Genomic DNA, 23,407 nt, shown 5'->3' with positions numbered 1-23,407 from the left:
AAAAAAAAAGGGGGAGGGGGGTAGGGGAGGAACAGGTACTTTACTTGGTGAGTTAATTCCTGGGGAAGTAAAGGGATTAAATGAAATGATTGCTAAGGTTTTATCCAGCACCCAGTAAGGTGGGTACAAAAAGAGTTGTCCCCATGTGTAACTGGAGATAGTGGAATTCAAACAACAAAACAATTGGCTCTCCCGGATAATTCATGTGATGGGGGATGAGTCTCAAGCCCAGAGCTGATGTCTTCTAAGCCATGCTCTTTCAGTGATAACCACAGTAGAAGCCAGTCCGGAGTTCCGATATAAAATGCGCCCAGTCAGTGTAAGCCCACCGAGAGCACTATTCTCTTAAACTTGCCCTTCCCCACTTTGTCCTCAAGAATCGGCCTAATCCTTTATCAACCAAAGCATAGCTCCCTGGAGTAGATGGATCTTCACACCTTGTTGGGAAGAAGTCTTTAAGCCATTTCAAGTGACACCAAGAACAGCAGGTCACACTAATCTGCCTTCACAGAGTTGGGTACATAGTTCATGGGTTAACACATATTTCCATGAACCCTTATTTAAGCTGAAAATGACTTCCTTATGTCCTGAGGAAATTATCATCTATTTAATTGGGATCAGGGGAGCCACAGCTCCCAGATATATTCCTTACCTGAGATGTACAAGTAGTTGTATTTAACCTACTCCATAAATGTTTATAACATTCACTTGGGTAGCCTAAGAATGTCAGCCAGTCTAGCATCTGTATCTGGCAACCCCATTGTAGACATTTTAGGCAAATCTAATTTTTCATCTTTGGACAGTCCAGCTGAGAGGGACAGTTCTCCCGTCTTCGAGAACCATTCGTACTTGGTATTAACCGACAACTTCTCCAACAGCTGTTAGAAGCACTCACCTTTCTCCACACTAGTGACATCTGTGCTAAATCTCCTTTTATATCTTGGGGTGTATTTTAAGGGGTGGGGTTTCTGATCTTCAAGAGGTGTAACAAAATTGGACACATGATTCACCCTGCAGACTTTTACTGAGAATTCACTGTGGTCACGGCACTGGGAATTTAAAGACAAATAAGAAGGCCTGCTTTTAGTGAGTTCATAGGCAAGCTGGTGAAGAAATATTTAAACAAGGGGCGCCTGGGTGGCTCTGTCGGTTAAGCGATCAACTTCAGCTCAGGTCATGATCGTGTGGTCCATGAGTTTGAGCCCTGTGTTGGGCTCTGTGTTGACAGCTCGGAGCCTGGAGCCTGGTTTGGATTCTGTGTCTCCCTCTCTCTCTGCCCCTCCCCTGCTCATGCTCTGTCTCTCTCTCAAAAATAAAAATTAAAAAATAAAAAAAAAAGAAATATTTAAACAAAAGTTTATCAGTGTGGAAAAGGCAAAAGAAGTCATAGAAGGATGGGTTTATTTGGAGTCTTGGTTGCAAATGATAAAAACCCAACTCACACTAGCTTGCGCAAAAACAAGGGGAAGATTTACTGGCTCACATAACTGGCTTAAAGCACAGTTGCATCCGTTGGCTTAAATTTTGTGATCTGGTTACCCCAACCCACTAATTCTTTCTTTTCCTTCCCTTCAGTTTTTCCCATTGTTTCTTTCCTTGCCCTGTTCTCTCCTGCTCTCCCATCCCATATTTCCTTTTCCCTTTCCTGTCCTTTCCCTCCTGTCATCTTCCCCTTCTTTGTCTCTTCCTTCCTATCTTTTTTTACTTTTAAGTTTATTTATGTATTTTGAGAGAGAGAGGGAGACGAGGAGGGCAGAGAGAGAATCCCAAACAGGCTCCACACTGTCAGCTCAGAGCCTGATGTGGGGCTCAAACTCACAAACTGAGATCATGACCTGAGCCGAAATCAAGAGTTGGCCACTTAACTGACTGAGCCACCCAGGCGCCCCTTCTGTCTTTCCTACCTATCCACATGGAGAAAAGATGGCTGTAGGAAGCCCCAAACTTTCTTCTTTACAGAATGAGAGGAGTGCCTGGATGGCTCAGTCGGTTAAGCTTCTGACTTCTGCTCACGTCATGATCTCCTGATCTGCGAGTTGGAGTCCCATATCAGGCTCTGTGCTGACAGCTCAGAGCCTGGAGCCTGCTTTGGATTCTGTGTTCCCACCTCCCCTCTGCCCCTCCCCCACTCATGCTATGTCTCGCTCCGTCTCTCAAAAATAAATAAATGTTAAAAAAAAAAAATACAGAATGAGAGACTTTCTTTTTGTGAGTATCCACATAGCAAATTTCATGGAAGGACTCTGAATCTCCCCCAGTAACCAGGGGTGGGTGGGACACTGGGTTTGAAAGAGCTAGAACCTCATAGGATGAAAGAAGCCTTTCCTTAATGGAAGGAGAGTTCTAGGCAGATACAGACGTGTTGCTGCAATGGAAGATCCAAGAAGGCTTCAGAGGGAAAATATTTAACCTGCATCTGTAAATATGAGATGTGTTCACCATGAAAATGGTGCTGTGCATAAAATCGCATGGCGTATTTGGAAAACAAAAAGTCTTGAACAAATTAAAATGTCACTATTTTAAATGGCTGGAATGAATACACAGAAAAATAACCTTAGGAAACCAACCAAAAATATATTGGTAATATATTAATTACATATAACATAAACTAAATGTAACATGAACTTAAAAAATTTAACTACTACATAACAATAATATATAGTTCTCTACATAACAATAATATATAGTTCTAAATATAGTAAAAATAATCATGCTTACAGATAAAGCCAGAAACGTTTATTTATTCAAAGGAAATGATTTAAAAACCATGAAGGAAATAAAAGGGAGATAAGAATCCATGAGACATTATACCATATTCCTGCTGTTTGAAAAGATCTGATATGCAGAGTTGATTCAGTATTAACCAAAGTCCCTGAGGGATGGCATATAGAAGTTGATAAATTGATTTACAAATTAGTTGAGAAGAATAAAAAGGAATGTAAACATTCTAAAAACCATTGAATTGTACACTTTACATGGGTGAATTGTATGGTTTGTGAATTATATCTTTATAAAGCTGTTAAGAAAAGAATAGGCAGGAAAAAAAATTTAAAGCTAAAACAAACAAAAATAAAGTAAGCAAAACAATGAAAAAGACCCAGGGTTTTGGTGTGTACAGTGTATTAAGTGAAAAATCACCTTAGGAAATGGTACCATAGGTGCGTCTGGGTGGCTCAGTCGGTTAAGCATCTGACTCTTGGTTTTGGCTCAGGTCATGACCTCACATTTTGTGGGATAGAGCCCCGCGTCAGGCTCTGCACTGAAAATGAGTAATTAAGACATGATGGTATTAATATAAAGGTAAAGATTCATTAATGTAGCAGAAGGAGCCCAGAAACACACCCAAACATAACATGGATGCTTGATTTATTCCCTAGGTGCTACTGCAGACTAGTGGGGAAAAGGATAGTCTTTGCGATACATGGTGCCGGGATAATTTGGTATCCTTGGGGGAAAAAAAAAAGAAATTGAACCCCAAATTATAACTTATACAAACATCTATTTCACGTACATTCTATATCGAAATGTGAAAGGAAAAATAATAACAGCTTCTTGAAAATAGTATAGAAGAATATCTTCATGTTCTCAAGGTAGGAAAAGGGTTAGAAGGTGGAGGAGGGACAGTAAAGTATCATCTAAACTGAGAAGGCGCTTTGAGACCAGAAAATGAAACAGGCAGCTCCATACAGTTTACACAGTTTTATTCAGGGTAACTTACTGATGCGGGAATTGGGTGGGTGATGATCAGAGCCGCACAGCGATTCTCCCCAAGGTCCAGACCTTAGTCCACGAATTTTCTAGAGTGAGAGGATGTGCAGAGAGCACTGTGGTGAGGACAAAGGGTCTAACACTTAACAGACCTCGTACCACCATCTGTGCCAGAATGAGGCAGGGGCCGGGGTGGGGATGGGGGGAGGTGGTTAGAAACTGTTATCTCTGTTAGTTTTCTAAACAACTTCAGGGAAGACCAGAACAAGTCTTCCCACATTCTGGTCGGGGCATACTTTAACCTCCAAAGGGCTGAATACGTAGCCCGAGAGAGGTCATTGTGTGGACAGGATGGAGGGCCGAGGTGGAGTCAGAATTGTCAGCACTCCTACAGAAAGACTTCTTAAAAAGAGGACCAAAAACCATCAATATAAAAGATGGCTTCAAGGGGGGCCTGGGTCGCTCAGTCAGTTAAGCAACTGCCTCTCAGTTTTGGCTCAGGTCATGATGTCATGACTGTGAAATCGAGCTCTGCATCAGGCTCTGCACTGGACTTGGGGCCTGCTTGAGATTCTCTGTCTCTCTCTCTCCCCGTCTGCCCCTCCCCTTCTCTCTCTCTCTCTCTCTCAAAAAAAATTGTTTAGGGGCGCCTGGGTGGCTCAGTCGGTTAAGCGTCCGACTTCAGCTCAGGTCACGATCTCGCGGTCCGTGAGTTCGAGCCCCGCGTCAGGCTCTGGGCTGATGGCTCAGAGCCTGGAGCCTGCTTCCGATTCTGTGTCTCCCTCTCTCTCTGACCCTCCCCCGTTCATGCTCTGCCTCTCTCTGTCTCAAAAATAAATAAACATTAAAAAAAAATTTTTTAAAAATTGTTTAATTTCACTACATTAAAATTAAAAACTTCTATTTATCAAAAGAAAGCCATAAAATGGGAGGAAATCAACCACAAATATATTAGTAATTAAAAAAAAAGCCAGAATGGGAGAAAAAATTTGCAATACATCTAATCAAAATGAATTCCTACAAATCAATAAGAAAACCACAAACAACCCAGTAGAAAAGCAGGTAAGATCCATGAGTCAGCACTTCATAAAGGAGGAGACTCGAAATGACAAAGTAACATATAAAACATGTCCAGCCTCCTTCGCCATCAGCAGAGTACAAATTAAATCCACAATGAGGTACCTCTACATACTAAAAGGAATGACTAAAATAAAAAGACTGACAATACCAAGGATACCAAGTGTTGGCAAGGATGTGGGAGCGATGGAAACTCACACTGTTGGTGAGAATGTGAATTGACTTTGGAGAACAGTCTGGCTTTATCTACCAAATTGGAAGATACGCAAACCCTATGATCCGGCAACTCTACTTCTGATTTTATGCCCCCCCCACCAAATACATAATGAATTCAAAACATAATGTGGAGCGAAAGAAGCCAAATACAAAAGAATGCGTCCTTTCCAATTCCTTATATAAATTCTGTAACAAAACAAAACAAAACAAAAAAACCTGGAGCATTTAAGGCTGCGTAGTCAGGTAGTAAAAGCAAAGAAGTGATTTCCACAAAAACTAAGTTAGTGGTTATTTTGGTGGGGCGGGAGAAGTGTGTTTGGGCGGGGGCACAAGGGAAGATTCTGGGGAGGCTGGTTTACCAGTTACCAATTTCCTAATCACTCCACATCCATCCTTACTTAATACATGCTCTGCAATGAGTACGCTGCTGAACAGTAGAGGGCGCGAGAGGCACACTGCGGGAGGCAAGCGCTTTTCTTGCTAGTTCTAGTAGCTGTACATCAGTCACGATAAGGGTGTGAGGACACTGGATGGCGCTCTGCGCCTGCCACACGGCCCGAGCTCGCGGTCCTTAGGCCACATTGAACCCATGTCTGGCCTGTCAATCATGTTCCCATGACCCTCCTGACCTCGAAACCAGAGCTTCAGCCCTCTCTCCACCTTCTGGAAATTTGTCTCATCAGGTTAGTTAACCAGCAAACTGGTAAGAGCATGTTATCGAAACAGAGGGAAGACAAGAATCAAATCTGGTCACTTGCAGGATTATAGTTTACATTAGTGGAGATGAGCACATAATTTACACAAATGGAAGGGAAGGAGGGGGGAGAGGGAAGAAAGGAGGAAGGAAGGAGAGAGAAGAGAGGAAGAGAGGAGAGAAAGGGGGGGAGGGGAGGAAGAGGAAAGGGAGAAAAAGGAAAGGTGGAGAAATGCACAGCTTCACTAGCAGCTAAAGGTGCACAAACAGAAACGGCTTATCTAGTAGGCACACAAAGGTCCTTTAACACGTCCCAGGCGGTGGGACTTGATGGCACTTTGTGTTGCCTGGGTCTTTTTTGGGGTCTCTCTGGCAGTGTGTAACAGTGACACCATTTCAGACAACTGGAATCTAACAGAAATACCAGCTTCACCACTTCCTGGCTATAGGGCCCTGAGAAATGGCAACCCCTCCCTGATGCTTGCATTTATCCTTGTTTTTAAAGTTTATTTAGGTATTTATTTATTTATTTATATCCATTATGTTGAAACTATGGGATGTAATCTGCAAACCACTTCATCCTTTTTTTGTTTTTTCCCCAGTGACCCATTCGAACCTGCTCGGCAGGTAGCTTCTCCCTGCCCTTTGGATAAAAATCTGGGGTGAGGCCCATGACTTTTTTGATCACTCTTAGATAACAATAAATTTTTCCTGTAACTTCTACTTAAAAAAAACCAAACAGGCTGTGTTCAGCGCTTAAAATGCCCAATCTCATGTCGTCTGAATTCCCAACTTCATTTAAAGTTTGAGCTTCCCCTTCCCTCCTCCCCTCACCCTGGCTCCTGCCTGCAGGAGGCTGCCACAGGAAATGGGCAGGTAGCACTGTTTTCCTGTTTCTCCATCTTGTGCTTTCACACCTTCCCCAACCTACTAACAGAGGCTCCTGGCTGTCCTAGCAGGGGCAGGGAAGGGGCACGGCCAGGAGGCCACTGAAGGGGCAGGAGAGGTTCTCCGTGACTGGTACGGTTATGAGCTGCAGTACTCACGTGGGGACTTCAAGAGCCTCCTTGCCCTGTGGATCCCTCACCTAAGGTCCCCTTGACCCAGGTTTGCCCCAGAGTGTGGGATGGCACACAGCACCACCCCCAACCCCTTTAAAGGTCTTCATTACATTGTCTGGAAATTATACTTCCCAGACACTCTTATGAACAGTGTTCCAGGTTGAGTTTGCCAAACGTGAGATAATTGGGTGAGACAAGAAACGGGCACCTGGGTGGCTCAGTCGGTTAAGCGTCTGACTTCGGCTCAGGTCATGATCTTGTGGTTCGTGAGTTCAAGCCCTGCGTCAGGCTCTGTGCTGACAGCTCAGAGCCTGGAGCCTGCTTCAGATTCTGTGTCTCCCTCTCTGTCTCTGACCCTCCCCCGTTCATGCTCTGTCTCTCTCTGTCTCAAAAATAAACGTTAAAAAAAAAGAGAGACAAAGCAGAAAGAGGGTAAAAATCATCCTTTTCTTCCTTTGACTCTGAAACTTAGGCCAGCAAGATGCTCCAAGCTCCTGCAATAATTTGGGCAAAAAATGCTACAGTGAAAAATCAGAAAAAATGTAACTGGCAGATGGCTGTGCAAATTCTCGTCACTCATCACTACAGGATAGTGAGTGGGCAACAGCGGCCGAAATAGAGGATCTGAGGTTCTCGCCTTCACCGAGAGCACCTGTGCAGCCAAGCACAGGCCCCTGGAGTTCCCCACTGCTAGAACATATCAGCAAAGTGCATTGAATTATCACCCCAATTCTTGACCCCTCTTGGCAGCTATGTCCAAGGCTATGTTGCTTACAGTTCCTCTCATAAAAAGGCATAGTTTGCCTCCCTGCCCTTTGATTTTGAACTTTTGAACATGCCTCAGCCAACAAGATATTAAGTAACAACACAAGCAGAAGGTAGAGATGCGTTTGCCCTTCTGCCTTCTCCAGGAAAAGAACCCTCTCCTGGGTAGCTGCTGCCCCTTGGACTTGTGCTCAGAATGAACAAACACAGAGCAGGCCTGGGTGAGGACCTGGAGCCAGGCAGACCTATTGTTTGAAAGTGAGTTGCCTAAGCTAGATTGGCTCACACTCAGCTGGCCATAGATGGATGAGAAGTAAATGCTCATTCTAGTACAACACTGAGATGTCATGATTGTTTGTTATGTGCCATTACTGCAGAAACAGAGGACATAAGTGGTGTTTCTCCTTTTGGCTTTGCCAGCCATCCCAGGAACTGTGTAATCAAGTTCCCTGTACAAACCATTGAGATGTTGTGATTGTTTGTTATGCACCATTACTGCAAAAACAGCTAACTGATACAAGCAGCTTCTCTCCTTTTAGCTACACCAGCCTTCCCATGAATTGTGTAATGAAATTCCCTGTATAAAATCAGTCTTTGAAGAACATTCATTTTCTGGGAATTCTGAGGGAAAAAATTACTTTTCTGCTTGAGACAGAATGATGTTCATGGCAAGAACCCCTAGAAAAGCTGAATAAAATACAGAAAACCTCTTGTTAGTTACCGGGGAGCTGCTAAGTTGACAAGCATTTGACAGGCCATGATCTCATAAGAAGGAAAACACAAGGAGGTGAGCTGACATTCTGTGATCCACTTTTTCCTTCAGGAAACGTGCTGATTCCTGTTAAGAGGCTGAGCATTTGGCCAGAGAGCTGTGGCTATGAGACAGAAAAGGCAGCTGAGTGTCTGGAGCTGGAGAGACAAGAAATTGGAGATTGGGGTCGCCAATGCAGCTAGGACAGAAGGGGCCAAGATGTTGAATAGAAAGGAGGTAGAAAAGTAATTCTGACACTTAACGGTTTTCCACTTTGAGGCATTTGCTGAATTATGAAGCTGTGAATTAATTTATGCAGAAAGCCTATGAAAGATGTCAGGTCCTTTCCTTTTCTTTCCTTTCCCTTCCCTTTCCCCTTCCCCTTCCCCTTCCCCTTCCCCTTTCCTTTCCTGTTGTTCTTTTTTCTTTTCTTTTCTTTTTTCTCTTTTCCTTTCTTTTCTTTTTTCTCTTTTCTTTTCTTTTCTCTTTTCTTCTCTTTCTTTTTGTTCTCTTTCTTTCTTTTCTTTCCCCTGCCTTCCTCCCTCCCTCCCTCCCTCCCTCCCTTCCTCCCTTCTTCCTTCCTTCCTTCCTTCCTTCCTTCCTTCCTTCCTTCCTTCCTTCCCTGAAAATAGCATGATACTAAGGAGATAAAAACTAGAGTTCAGGACCCACCAAGGAAGAGGGGCCCACTGAACACAACAGAGTCTCCTTTAGCGATCCAAATAGTACCCTTGGAAGACTACCCTCTAGAAATGTGGGAAAACCAAAGGTGGTGATAGAGCCTTACAAAAACTGTAACCCAGACTCCAGTGAGTTCATTACAGGACTGGATTAAGGTGACCTCTCCCCATTCTGGCGGCCAGAGGATATAGTAAACCCTCTCTGGAGGAATAATGTCTCCTGGGGCTACTATAATTTCTCATAATGGTCAGTATTTGACAGTATATTGTCAGGCATACCAAGTAACAGGAATAAAGGGAGAAAACATACACAATAAAACTGGCCCACTAATGACACAGATATTGGTGTGACTGACAAAATAGAGACTTTCATCAAAGAACTGGAATTATTACAAAGTATCAAATGGAAATTTAGAACTAAAAAAGTGCAGTAATAGAAATTAAGTACTCAGCATATAGGTTAACTACAATTAGACTTAGTGGAACAAAATTTATTGAAATGTAGGAGGGCAGTATAAAAACTCTAAGCTGAAGCAGAGACATAAAGAGAATGGAAAATACAGCAGAGTGCATAGGAGTCCTGTGGGAACTGACAGAAAGATCTAATATGTGTGTAATTGGAGTCTCAGAAGAAGAGGAGGGGAAGAATGGGGCAGAAATCATATTTGAAGATGGGGTGCCTGGGTGGCGCAGTCGGTTAAGCGTCCGACTTCAGCCAGGTCACGATCTCGCGGTCCGTGAGTTCGAGCCCCGCGTCAGGCTCTGGGCTGATGGCTCAGAGCCTGGAGCCTGTTTCCGATTCTGTGTCTCCCTCTCTCTCTGCCCCTCCCCCGTTCATGCTCTGTCTCTCTCTGTCCCAAAATAAATAAATAAATAAATGTTGAAAAAAAATTTAATAAAAAAATCATATTTGAAGAAATATGGGATGAGAATTTTCCAAAACCGATGAAGCTTTATTACTCCCAAGGTGGGTAAATAAAAAGAAAATTGCTTGTAGGCACACCAGACTCAAGCTGCTGAAAACCAGCAACAGAAAATATTAAAAACAGCCAAGGGTGGGGAGGAGAGGGAGATACATTAGTTTCAGAGGAGAAACAATAGCACTGGTAACTCACTTGTCAATAGAAACGATGGAAGCAAGAAGACAATGCATACCATTTTTAAACTGCTGACAGAAAGACAATGTCAGCCTAGAATTCTACTTCCACAAAAAATCCTTTAAAAATGAATTTGAAATAGACATTTCTATTCAAAACTAAGAAAATTTGCTGTGAGCAGATCTGCACAAAAAGAAATACTAAAAAGAAATCTTTAAGTAGGAGGAAAATGATCTCGGGTAGAATCCCAGAAATATAGGAAAGAATAAAAAGCAAAAGGAAGAACAACTATGTGGGTCAATATAAATGAATATTGACTGAACATAGCAATAATAGTAATGTCTTGCTAGGTGTAAAATATATGTGGAATTAAAATGAATCATATCAATACCATTAAAAAACGGGGAAATAGAGATTGAGTTTTCTAAGATCAGAACATTGTCTGGGAAGTGATTAAAAAGTAAGATTTGTCTTAGACTATAATATACAATAGATATAAGTTGTAATCTCTAGGGGAACCACTAAAGGAATAATGAACTGTGTAAGTAGCGACATACAGATGGGAAGTGGCAGGATTAAAAAAATGAACTAATGCAGGAGCACCTGGGTGGCTCAGTGGGTTAAGTGTCCAACTCTTGATTTTGGCTCAGGTCATGATCTCATGGTTCATGAGATTGAGCCCCGCATTGGGCTCTGTGCTGACAGTGAGGAGCCTGTTTGGGATTCTCTCTCTCTCTCTCTCTCTCTCTCTCTCTCTCACTCTGGCCCTCCCCCATCAAAATATGTAAATAAACTTTAAGATTAAAAAAAATGCAGTTACAATATGAATTAATACAAAAGAAGGCAACAAAGGAGAGAAAACAAAACAGGACAAGTGGGAATAAATAGCAGTAATTACATGTAAATGAGCTAAAAACACAAAAGACAGAGGTTGATAGACTTGATTATATTCAAGAGATAATTATGAGAACATAAGAAAGTTGAAAAATATGGGGAAAAATGGAAAAGTTATGCCATTTTAGTGTTAGAGCTGTTTCACAATAATACATGGCCTAATCCACCAGAAAAAAACAACTGAAAATGAATATGAGCCTAATAACACAGCCTCAAAATATACAAAACAAAAATTGATAAAACTAAAAGAAGAAACAAACAAATCCACAATCACAGTGGGAGACTTTAACCTCTCTCAATAATGAATAGAAAATACACCTTCCTCCCCCCAAATCAGTAAAAATAGATGATTTGACCAATCTGATTCATAAACTTGACCTAAGAATAACACAGGACACCTGCTCACACAGAATACAGATTTGTTTCAAGCGCGAGGACATTGCAATAAAAAAAATTATAGAAAAATCTCTTATGAACATAACTGCAAGAACACTTAAAAATGTAATAACATGTCACCAGACATTGTCCGTACCCATAGAATGTGCATCATCAAGAGTAAACCGTGATGTGAACTGTGTTTCTTAGGTGATTATGATGTATCAATATAAGTTCATCAGTTGTAACAAAGGTACCACTCTAGTGAGGGATGGTTATAATGGGAGGATGCTATGGATGTGTATGAAAAAAAACTCTGTATTTTCCCCTCAATTTTGCTGTGAACCTAAAACTGCTCTAAAAATGTAAAGTCCTAACAAAAATAATTTAAAAAATGATGTTGGTATGTAAGGATATTAAAAAGTAATTAAAAACATAATAGCAAATAAATCTAGATTTTAAAGAAATAAGTCCAAGTACTACCGTGTGTGTGTGTGTGTGTGTGTGTGTGTGTGTGTCCACACAGACATACAGACAGACAGAGGAACACAAACACCACTGGCTTCTATTACAAGAATGTAAGTTTGGTTTGAAATTCAATTTTTTTTAATGTTTATTTTTGAGAGAGAGAGAGAGAAAGACACAGTGCAAGGAGGGGAGGGGCAGAGAGAGAGAAAGAGAGGGAGACACAGAACCTGAAGCAGGCTCCAGGCTCTGAGCTATCATTACAGAGCCTGACTTGGGGCTCAAACTCATGGACCACGAGATTGTGACCTGAGCTGAAGTTGGTTGCTTAACCAGCTGAGCCACCGAGGTGCCCCTGGTTTGACATTCAGAAATCAGTACAATTCATCACATTAAAAAAAAGGAGAAAAATATGATTAACTGAAAAGACGCAGAGAAAGTATTTGATAAAACAATGCTATGATAAAAAAAAACTTAAAAACATTTTTATTTATTTATTTATTTTGAGAGACAGATCACGGGGGAGGAGCAGAGGGAGAGAGAGAATCCTAAGCAGGCTCCAAGCTCAGTGCACAGAGCCTGACAAGGGCTCAATCCCATGAACCATGAGATCATGACCTGAGCCAAGATCAAGAGTCAGATGCTTAACCGACTGAGCCACTCAGGTGCCCCATAAAAAAAACTTAACAAATTGAGAACACATAATCATGAGTAGGTTAAAGGCCCAATAGCAAATATTCCACGTAGTAGTGAATATTGAAAGCTTCCCCCCCTAAGACTAAGAAGGCTACCTGCATGCTCTCCCTACTGGCAGCCAGCACTCTCTGGAGGTCCCAGCCAGTGCAATTTGGGTTTCCATCTTGTACCCTGTAACCTTGCTGAGCTCGTTTATTAGCTCTAACAGTTTTTGACAATTCCTTAGCATTCCCTATAGACAAAACCATGTCATCTGCAAATATAGTTTTACTTCTTCCTTTACAATCTGGTTGGTTTTGTTTCTTTTTCTTGCCCAGTTGCCCAATCACTGCAGTTTGACGAGATAAAGAAGCCATAACGATTGTGAAGGAAGAAACACAACTGTCGTTTGCAGAGGTCATAGCTATATGCAAAGAAAATACAAAGAATCTACCAAGTATTACAATTTAAGTTATTTTAGTAAGACCACTCAATAGAAACAGTCCACATACTAAAGTTAATAGAATCTCTACATACCAGCAAACATAAATATAAAACATCTAAGAATCTAGTGAAAGATGCACAAAAATACTTTCCCGAAAACCACAAAATGGTTTTAAGAAAACTTGCAAAAGACCAAAAGAAACGGAGGGATATACCATGTTAATGGATTGAAGATTCAGTATTGTAGGGATAAAAAATGGTCCCAAACTGGTCTGTATACTCTATGGAGATCAGTCAAACTCTAGCATTTCTTTGGTGTGGAAACTGACAAGCTGATTCTACAATGCTTTGTGGAAATGCAAAGGCCTTCTTCATTCTGCAGGGATCACCTGGAGGACAGGATTGAGACAACTCAGGTCACCTCTCGCTCGTCCAGTGGAAGCACTTGTGTGTTTTTTGCCCTGACCATGTCTGTAGACATTCCAGCCCAATACAGCAATCCCTTCTTCTTCCCCATCAGACCAGAGAGCCTGCCAATCTCTTGCCATTGAGAATGTTCAGTTGTGAGTCAGTTGCACCAGTTCACTCTGTCCTGCAAAGGGGATACTTAACAACTTTTCCAAGTGGCCCTGGAAAGGCCACTGATAGGCGTGAACATCACCTTGAAAGGTAGGGTGGCTGGCACCTCTTGTCTCAGGACCCCAGGTGAAATGGAAATAGTCCCAGTTTAGTAGCCTGCTATCCAAACATATAGAGAACCCCTATCACGTGTGTGCTATGATGTTATTAGAAATTACTGGAGGGGCGCCTGGGTGGCTCAGTCAGTTGAGCATCTAACTTCAGCTCAGGCCATGATCTCGCAGTTCCTGAGTTCCAGCCCCACATCCGGCTTGCTGCAGTCCTGCAGTCAGTGTAGAGCCCACTTCAGATCCTTTGTCCCCCTCTCTCTGAGCCTCCCCCACTTGTACTGTCTCAAAAATAAAATAAAACATAAAAAAAAAACTAAAAACAAAGAAATTACAGGAGTGTGGGCTTTGTTGGAATGTGTGTGTACAATAAATGAGAAAAAGTAAACAAGATATTCTGTTTGGACCACTGCCAGGTAAAGTGAGTCTTTATGCATTGACAGAGATCAGATGGGAAGCGAAGTTAAAGAGGCACAAACAGAGAATAATGATGGCTACTTTCTTTTGCTGAAGTTGCTTCACTGCATAAGAAAAGAGACAACACGGGTTTAAAGTTTGTTCCATTTTCACAATACGGTGTGTTGACCCCGCAAGTTCAACAGCATTTGGGTGAAAATGCAGGTTGCCTGTTAACAGAGACAGACGCGATGGCTGCTCATTACCTTGAGTACAACTTCACGGGGATCGGATGACTGTGGTTTGTGGGGACTTCCATTTTAATGAACTTCACACAGACACCTGCCACAACACAGTCCCCATAATGAAATCACTTAGGTTTATGGGAAAAGCTCTCAGCCCTGCGGGCTACACTTTTGACCGCATGCTTTCACCATTTCCTGCCTAAACTGAGAGCCCCAAGGAGCTGAATGCTGTCAACCAGGGAGACCACAGAAGCCACTAGAACACCTGTAAGACCAGGGGCGTGAGGCTTGGATTATGGGCAAGATGTGGCATGATGTGGGCCAGGGTCTGACCCAGCTCTGGGAGGGCCCTAACACAGGTGAAGGCCTTCTCCCTGGCACAGGGACAGGATACCGAGAACACGTCCGCCACTTGTTACCTGGGTGGGCTGTTCCCAATGTTATTTCCCAGGTCCTAAAGCCAGCGAGTCTTGATCCCTGAGAGCTTTTTCTCCTGAGCTGTGGGCACGCCGTGCTGCCCAGGAATCCTGGGGCTGTTCCACACTGAACTGCCCAATCCAACTTTCAGACTGTGCTATTTATTGTGGACCAACTGAAATCAGTGCTTTGGGCGCCCCCTGCACCCCATTATTCCCCCGGCGCAGTCTGTGTTCTCTGCTAAACGGGAGGCAGGGAAACCAGAGCCCATATAGGTTTAGCATCAACATGCCATCAGCTTTCTGGGATGGTGGAGCCTAAGTTTCCAGTGAGCACACACAGCTCTGCTATCGCTGAATAGAGTATTTCTTCTGAATGCCTGAGATTCCGGTCCAAATCGGGACTGTGGTGCCTGGGATTCGGAGCCCAGGCAGCCCCACGGGGAGAGGAGGATGGAGTGAGTCGGGAGGGTACCTGAGGCTAGCGGGTGGCAGCCAGCCACGCCGCCAAGCTGGCTGGGGCTCCCTCGTCCCTTCTCTCCTGCGTGGTGGCACTCACAGTGCCCTGGCTCCGGCCGGCCCGGCCCAGCAAGATGCTGGCTGGAGCATCCAGGCCTGCGGCTGCCACAGGGGAGAGGAGAGCAGGCTCCCCCGCAGACCCGAGGGCGCGGTCAGGGCTCAGTGGTGCGACAGAGGGCATGCCAGCGCTTCACCAGCTCCTTGGGCTTGCTGAACATCTCGTTCCAGTGCTCCAGCTGCTTGCCCCGGGCATACATGTAGGAGCCCACCACCACCCGGCCCAGCGCATGGCTCTCTGCGGGGGAGGGAAAACGTCGTCACTCTCTGGACCACAGAAACCACATCACTTCAGCAACATCCCCCGTGCCTTCTCTCTCTCTCTCACTTACTCCTCCTTTGGAAGGGTGGAGCAAGCCCCCTCCCTCTCTAAGCATGAGCTGACAGCCCCCAAAGGACCCTGCCTTTGCTCTGGAGTCGGAGATGGAAAAGGGAGCCCAGGTGGAGAGCCAGCCCTATGGGGTCACCTACTCTGCCTCTCACCCTCCTCATGAGACATCTTAAGCCAGCCTCACGCCAAAGAGCTGAGGGAGAAAGGGGTCGCTCCAGAAAGAAGCCCTCTTCCATCACCTTCACGCTGCCTGAACGCTCCTCCTTTGCCCGTGTCCCCAACAGCCCAGCCGGGGTGCGGGGGCAGCCTTACTCTCTCCTTCGGCGCCCTGCAGCACGGTCAGGCTGAGGCTGGCAGTGTCCAGCTCAGCGGGGTCGGCCTTGAAGCTGAAAGTCTCGCTGTACACGGGGTTGGCGGAGCCCAGGACAGCCGAAGTCTTCTTGCACTTGACAAACTTGTTGTGGTTCATCAGAGACACTTTGACACACACACCTGCGGGGCAGTGCAGACTGTCTGCCGGGAGGAGCGGGCGGGGTCTAGCCTCTGGTCTGTGGGAGGTCTGGCTGGGAGGGCGCGGCCCACCCTGGGCGCCAGGACCCCCGTTGCTCACAGCCACTATAGCCAGAGGGCGTTAGGAGAGGAAACAGGGTTGATTAGCGTATGGCCTCACGCCCGCCCAAGGAAACGCTGGGCTCCCTTCCTCTTCCTTCCTCTGTGCCTCCTGAATGCGCCCACGGCTCGGCTGGCCCTTGTTTACCAGGGCCTGGCACCACACCCCCATCCCTCCCTTTGGTGGAGGGGGGCCCTCTCTGCCTGCTGACTGCTCAGGCTCCCTGGGGCCCCTTAAACACCTTCTGCTTCAGAGGGCTGAATTTTTGGAGTGGGGCTCATATGGGTTTTGGATCCACAGTGGAAGGTTGAATGACAACTTGCTTACAGTGACCCAGATGCGGAGACACACAAATGGCAGACAGCCACCACCTTGCTAGGGGGGGTGGCGGGGGGGACACATAAGGGCAGGACATTATGCTGAGCCAGAGCAGGGCCTTCGCTCCTCCAGCTGCTGGGTTCTGGGGGGCTAGAGGAAGCAGCACCCCATGCTGCCTGTCGGCCCGGGATGCCTCTTCTTCCAGCCGGGCGCCATGCCTTGTGTGCAGGGGAACCCTCCCTGGGGGCAAGGGGGTGCGGGGTCTGGCCCTGGAGGAACTGGAGTCCTTCACAGAAGGGCAGAGGTAGAGGGGGGATCAATCTAAGGTGGGTTCAATCTAAGGAAGTGGTTTCCCACATCACAGTTGTCCACAGAGGGTGGTGAGCACTCCCGTGGCGGCTCAGACACAGGCAGGAATTGCATGGCCAGGGGCAAGGGACAGACTCCAGCTCCTGGCCCCAAGTTCACAGGACAGAACCTGCCCGGGGGAGGAGAACTTACTGACAAAACTCGTGTCCTCTTGGAGCTGGAGGCCCTTGGCTCGCAGCACGACCACGGTCAGGCGGCGCAGGCAGTCGTTGTAGCCGAGGCAGAACTGCAGGTCTCCAAACTCAGAGGGAGGCTGGGAAGCCGAGAGGAAGGCACCCGGGTCAGTTAGCAGGTGCCGGAGGAGCCACGGTGCCTTCCCGGCAGTGCCTTCCTCCTTGGTCCCGGCAGTCAGGCAGTGGTACTGTGTGGCACTTTTCTCCTTTAAGCCCACCCTCATTTGGGCTTGGATGGGGAAACTGAGGTCTGGCCAGCTGAAGGGACTTGCTGAAGATCACACGGTAGTGAGGGGCAGAGCTTCGGACACAGACCCAGGTCTAGGGGATTCCAAAGCCTATTCCAAGCTGCCACCATCCTCTCGGGGGTCAGGAAGATAGAGGGTAAATATTTTCCTCGGTTGGACCATTTGGGGTGTCACCTTTCACAGCTGTCTGATCTGGGTGGGAATTTAAGTGTGGACTTTTTACAAGTCTCTGATCTCCAGGGCGAGAGAACCTCAGGCGGCCCTTCCCTGCCCAGGAGCGGCTCCACTCTGCCCCCTTGTCCCATGCACTTGCGGCCCAGGCCCAGAACCCTGAGTCACACCGGTAGGGGCAGTGGGCAGTAGGCTGAGGGCTGTCGCTGGCCGACAGGTGCTGGGTCACACCTGCCCACGGTAGTCTGACACACAGTGGTATATGCCTGGTGACCTTGACCTTTACCTCCAGGCTCTCAGCCTCCAGGTCTCTCCAGATGAGGCGCTGGCAGTCACCTGCCAGGGTCTCGTTTTTCAGGGGGAAGAACACCTGGCCCAGGAGCTGGTGCTTCCTCTGTCTGTCCACGTGGTACACGGAGAACCTGAGTACCCTTTGAGTGATGCTCTTGCTGGACACCTGGGGGAGATGAGGGTCTGCGCTGGGGTCAGGTGTGGAGACAGGGGATGGGATAGGATGGCGTGCTGTTCTGGACCCAGGAGCTTTTGGTGACAGGTGACTCAACCAGGGACCTGCACACCCCAAACCCAGGCATCCTCAGGGGGCCCTTTCCAGCAGCGAGCCCAGTACCCCTGGGAAGCGGGAGTGTGTGCCACAGCCTTGCCTTGCAGGGTGTGTTTTGAGGACCAGCAGCGTTCACCACTCGCCTGGACTTTGCTAGAAATATAGGACCTGGGCCCCACCTCAGGCCCATGAAGGGAATCTACCATTTAACAGGACCTCCAAGTGATTTGCCTGCACATAAATGTATAGGAGGTCTCACACCGGAGCCCAGGGAACCTGCCCGTCTCTGCCATCTGAGTTGGGCACCCCTCTCCCTGAGGCTGTGTCCTCATCTGTAATGGGGATAGTGGTTCTTACTCTTTGCGTTCCCCACGCAATCATGGGGTCTGATGTTTGGCAGATGGTCAATTAATACTGATTTGCTTCTCTTCCTCTTCTCCTTCCCCTCCCCCATTAAAGCACAAAGAGGCAGAATCAAGTTGGGACGGGGCAGGAGAGTGATGGTTAAACAAAAATCAGTTTGTGAGCGTGACATGTGGCCAGGCCAGTCAGCAAGGCTACATGCCTTCATGTCACAAGGCTTCATGCCCCGAGAAGGGCGAGGTCACCTGTGAGTTCCCACAGCCTTGGCCCCCAGCAGGAGGCCAGGAGATGGGCCCCATGCCACCCCTCCTCTCAGCTACAGCTCTCGGCCCAGAAGAAGGCAAGAATCAGGGCTCTGGCTCAGCAATCACCCTCTTCTGGATGCTGCCTGTACTGTCCTTACCTTGCCAGCCAGCCTGCTGTCCGCTCTTGAAAATGTTTGCCCAAGGCTTCAAGGCAGCTCTTGATGGCTGGTTTCCCATAAGGGGCCCCCAGTCACCTGCTCAGGCTCCCAGGTACCTGTGAGCTTGGCTCAGTGCCCAGACAGCCTCCGCACCTCCAGACCCTGAGCCAGCCCGCCCACAGGCCAGCAAACGCACCACCTGCTGCAGGATGGCTCTAGGGTCCTGCACCGGTCTCTGATGGGATAGGCAAGTTCCTGCCCCCACCCCAAGGGGCATGGGGGGCTCGCCCTCTGCCTTCTTTAGATAACCTTGCCAGAAACCTCACAGTGCTCCAAAGCCTTGGAGCACTTCTCCAGAGCCCCATGGGCCAGAGCGAGGCATTCAGTAGGTGCTCCAAGAATGTGTTTTCTCGTTCTCTCATCCAGGCAGCCTGGCCAGAAGGAGCCCAGCCCTCTACCCCCTCACCTCCCTAGTCTCTGCCCTACCCCCATCATCAGCGGTCAGGACAGGGCAGGCAGGGGAAAGCACAGCTGGTGGCATCAGGGGTCTTGGGGGGCTGCAGGGCCCTGGCTAGCACAGAAGGCTGGAGCTCACCTGCACGACGTCTGCTCCTTCCCAGGAGGCCAGACCCTGTCTGCACCAGAGGCCTTACCTGGAAGATGAAGTGCTCATCAAACTGCGGGTTGGAGGTCTTGTGTTTGGTCTTGGACTGGAGGAAGTGCCGCTCGTCGGGCAGCAGATGAAGCTTCACCAGGGGGCTGCAGGTCTCTGAGGGGCCTTGCAGCCTCCGCGCCTTGATCAAGCCCACCAACAGCCGCTCGGCTTCCTGCTGGTATTCCAAGGAGAACCACAGCCGCCCCAGGCAACCCTCAGGGAAGTCCGTCTCACTCGTGTCCTCTAGGAACTTGTATAGCTCTGGGTTGATGGTCCCCACCATGCCTGTATTTCCAATGACACAGGGGCGGGGTGGTCTGCCAGGCCAGAGGAAGGCAGGGCCATGGGGGACAGCAAGCTCTGGGCTTCACTACCCCTGCCCCCTGCTCGTCTCTTCTTGGCTGAGCCTCCAGTAGGCAGTTCACTGGCCTCTCCAGACCACATCCACCCCTTGCCCTTCTCTAGACTGAACACAACCTCTCTCTCTAGTACAGCTCCTCAGGCAGCCTGCCAGCACTAAGGCAGGGCATATCCAGGCCTGCTTCCCTCTGCGGCTCCCAGCAGGGTGAACAGTGTTCATTTAATCCCTGCCCCTTAGGTCAGGGCCTGCTTGTTGGGCAGGGGGTTCATAGTGCCCAGGACCTGACCTGGCCCCTGTCCATGGTGTTCAGAGGATGTCTCAGTGATAAAACTTTGCCTCTTCTATTCCTGTTGAAATTAGAAGGGCCTCGCTGATAACTGAGTGGTTCCTGGGAAGGTATCTTGGAAGGTGTTCAGAGCAAAGGTATGGGCAGAAAGCTGAGCACCCAGCTCCCACCTTTCTGAACTCTGGATCAGCCAACCAATCAGTCTAGGAAAGAACCCATCAAATGTTCTGCACCCTCATACCAGGGTTCCAATCCCTCTGCTGCCTACAGCCTCTGTGACCTTGGGCAAGGCACTGTTAGCCTTCCGAACCTCTGTTTATGAATGTGCAAAATGGGGTGAGGATCTCTCCCCCCAAACAGGCAGGGTGATGTCTTACTCCACAATGGCACATGAGGCCATATCTGGTAGAGGCTAGGGTGCAGCAGGCATTTCGTAAACCCAAGTACCTGGAAAGAATGGTCACTGGGCCACTCTTCCCAAGGGAAACCAGAAGATTCTGCCCAGAGCACTAGGACCCCAAGGGAAATGGCTTTACTGCTGAGACTCAGCAGAGCCCAGCCAGCAGCACCCGTGCTTCTGTTTCACTCCTGGGGTCCAACCCAGGGGGTGGGGCTGCTGCCTAAATTCTGCCCCCAGGAGGCCAGTGGTGTGGGCTTTCCCCAGGCACCACAATCCTGGTGGTCTCTGCCCCCAGAACAAGTGGACCTGGTAATTGGGGGCATCACTGGAAGGCTGCTGGTCCAGGCTGTTTTCCAGGGTCAGGCCCATGAAACCAAATGGTTCCACCCCGGCCGGAGCAGACCCCGACCCCAGGCAGGCTCTGGCAGGAGCACTCACCAAGGTTGCTGCTGGAGGTGTGGGGCAGGAGCTCCGGGGCTGGGCAGGGGTCCCGTGGGACCTGAGCCCACTCTCCACTGTTCAGGGGTACCCAGTCTCGGTCTTGGAAGGAAGGGGGCACCACGAATGGCACACCTGGTGGCCTGTCCCGAGGCGGGAAGATGACATGTTGGTGGCAGGTGGAAGGTGTGGCTCCCACAGCCCATAGGGGTTGAGTGTCAGAGGCTGGGGGAGGAAAAGCCAGCAGGAGCCAGGAGGAGGCAAGAGCACCATTTTCTGGGCCCACACCTGCCCCCGCCTGCCCCCCACCCCCACCCGCAGCCAATACCTCTGCCTGTCTGCAGCCAGTGGGGCCAGCACTGCCTCAGCCACTTACTGGTTGTGTTCCCTGGACCCGTTACTTATGTCCTCTGAGCCTATAGGAAATAAGCTCATTCTGGAAAACGAGCTTCATAATGCCTGCCTCATAGCTTGTGGTGACAATTCTGGGGTTTCTTCATGATCGCTCCCAGCATGATGACCGCATACAGGAGGCACCCCATAAACAGACCTTTCCTTTCCCACCCTACTCCAAGGGCAATGCCACAGGGAGGGCCCTAAGCAAGGCCAGGGGCTTGCTTGGCCCCACACCCTGCCTTACCTGCTTGTCTGGGTCCTGGCGGCATATGGTGGGCAGAGCTTGTCCCCTTGTGTGCTGGACGCAGCTGTGGTCCCTGGCAGCTCCTCATAGGTGAACATGGCACAAAGCCTCTTCCAGAGACAGCAGCTCACCCAGATCAATAGCAGTAGCAGCAGCAGCCCCCCAGCGAGGCCCCCGATAACCAGGGCCACCTGCTCTGGGGGCAAAGACCACTAGGACTGTGATGCCTGGAGAAAGCCACTCCCCTTCACACCACGGACCTGCTGGGGGCAGGATCTGGGCAGCAACCACATGCCCTGAGTTGGACCCCAGGAGCGACACAGAAGCAGGCTTCCTGTTCCTTTGGAAAGCAGTTGGCCCTGGACTTGAGATTCTGGCTGAAATGAACCATTTTCTTGTGCTTCTGAGTAGAAATTAAATCTGCTCTTACCAGAACCTTTATCTTCCCTGGACTCCTATTCAGGCTTGAGAGCAAACCCAAGTGTGGGCATCATGTACGTAAGGAAAGCCCAGGAAGGGGTGATGTCCTGGTTTGCATTCCCAGCCCTATCCTTTGGGGTCCTGGAACCTGCTGAGAGGCCGAACTCACGTTTGAATTCTGTAACTGTCTCTACAACCCAATCCCTTGTTCAACCCTCTATCAAGATGAACCCTCTTAGGGGAGTCCGCTGGAGACGACGGGAGTGTGGATGAAGAAAAGGGCAGTGGGCGTGAGAAACGGAGACACAAGTACCCTTTGCTGCCTGCACCCGTACAATTGCGGGGACCTGGCAGGATCCACTCCCGTTTCAGCGCCCTCTCTGGGACGCTCGCTCCCAGGCGCCTGCTGCCTTCCTCTTGACAAAGAAGGGGCCTCCTTCGGGTCACGTGAGGACACGGGGCTTCCGGGGCTCTGGGGTCTGGACGAGGGGAGTGGTGAGAAGGAGACACTCCCCCCCACCTTCCTGACCCCCAAAGGTCCTCGAGGAGCGGGCCTCCCTCTCCACCTCTTCCCGCGCTAGGAGCCACAGGCAGGTGCGGGCGGCGCCCCAGCGGGGCAGGGGGGGCGGGGGGAATTGGGGGCCGAGGGCCCCCGACGCCGCCCTGGGGGCGCGGGTGGGGAAGGGGCACTTACCCGCCATGACACTGCTCGGCGGGCTGCCGGGGCTGGGGCGCACTGGTCTCCGCGCCTCCACTCGCCGCGGGGCAGGCTTTTAAAGCGCGGCGGTGCCGTCGGCGGGCGCGGGGGCGGTCCCTCGTCGGGTCCTGACGGCAGTCGGCGGGGGAAGGGAGCCCGCCCCCGGAGGCCGCAGCTCCGCCCGGGCCAGGCCCGGGTCGCCGGCGAAGGGGGAGCCGCCGGTGAGCGCCAGGAAAGTGCAGGACTCTGGGCTGCGCGGCTGGGGCGGGGTGGGGTGCGAGGGCGCCCCGCTCCGGGAGGGCAGCGCCAACGCCTTGGCCGCAGCGTCTGAGGGAGGGCTCGGCACCTGGCCCTTCACGCCCGGCCCCCTGGACACGCGACACGCGGGTCTAGGAGTGCCACTCCATCTTCCGCGATCCTCTGCAGGCTGTGGCTGCGCCCCCCGCCCCCTCCCCGGCTCCCCCCCTATCCCCCCCCCCCCCCCCCCCCCCCGACCCCGGGCCTGCGCCCATTCCTGTTCCCGAGGCCTGCCGGGCTTCCAGGTTGGACTCTCCGCGCGCGGTCCCGGGCCCCCGCGCCGCCTGCCTGACCGCGGGGGGCGAGGGGTGCGGGGCTGAAATTCACGGGTCCGCCCTGGCAGCACACAAAGTAATGAGGCGTTGGACAGCCCGGGTTCTGCAGCGGGACCACCTGGGTTCCTACCCCGGCTCCCCACTAGCCAGTTGTGACACTGGGGACAAT

The 23,407-nt window shown here is 49.3% G+C and overlaps 1 protein-coding gene across 9 annotated transcripts; it reads right to left on the bottom strand.

The window, feature by feature from the left end:
* Positions 1–3,230: 3,230 nt before the first annotated feature.
* On the bottom strand, positions 3,231–22,717 carry LOC115527406 (synaptotagmin-15-like). 9 transcript variants are annotated; one of them, XR_003972922.1, is made up of 10 exons: positions 22,664–22,703; positions 21,550–21,745; positions 20,910–21,052; positions 19,423–19,709; positions 17,728–17,898; positions 16,982–17,102; positions 15,865–16,167; positions 15,121–15,459; positions 13,118–13,291; positions 3,236–3,259 (listed from the first exon to the last, which is right to left on the bottom strand). XR_003972922.1 is itself a non-coding variant. In XM_032595217.1 (8 exons), exons 2-8 carry the CDS (start codon positions 21,645–21,647, stop codon positions 15,317–15,319), a joined length of 1,266 nt encoding a protein of 421 aa, XP_032451108.1. In that variant the 5' UTR covers positions 21,648–22,448; positions 22,664–22,717; the 3' UTR covers positions 13,999–15,316. The 9 variants fall into 9 exon arrangements, 6 of the variants coding, with proteins under 6 accessions (XP_032451108.1, XP_030190860.1, XP_030190862.1 ...); XR_003972924.1 differs by lacking the exon at positions 13,118–13,291 and having other exon boundaries at positions 3,231–3,259; XR_003972921.1 differs by lacking the exon at positions 3,236–3,259 and having other exon boundaries at positions 12,425–13,291.
* Between the last annotated feature and the right edge of the window lie 690 nt (positions 22,718–23,407).

The sequence above is a fragment of the Lynx canadensis genome, chromosome D2 (genome assembly GCF_007474595.2).
Source record: "Lynx canadensis isolate LIC74 chromosome D2, mLynCan4.pri.v2, whole genome shotgun sequence".
NCBI classification, from domain to species: Eukaryota; Metazoa; Chordata; class Mammalia; order Carnivora; family Felidae; genus Lynx; species Lynx canadensis.
Note: the sequence above shows the minus strand (reverse complement) of the source record. Positions and strands in the feature narration are given on the sequence as shown.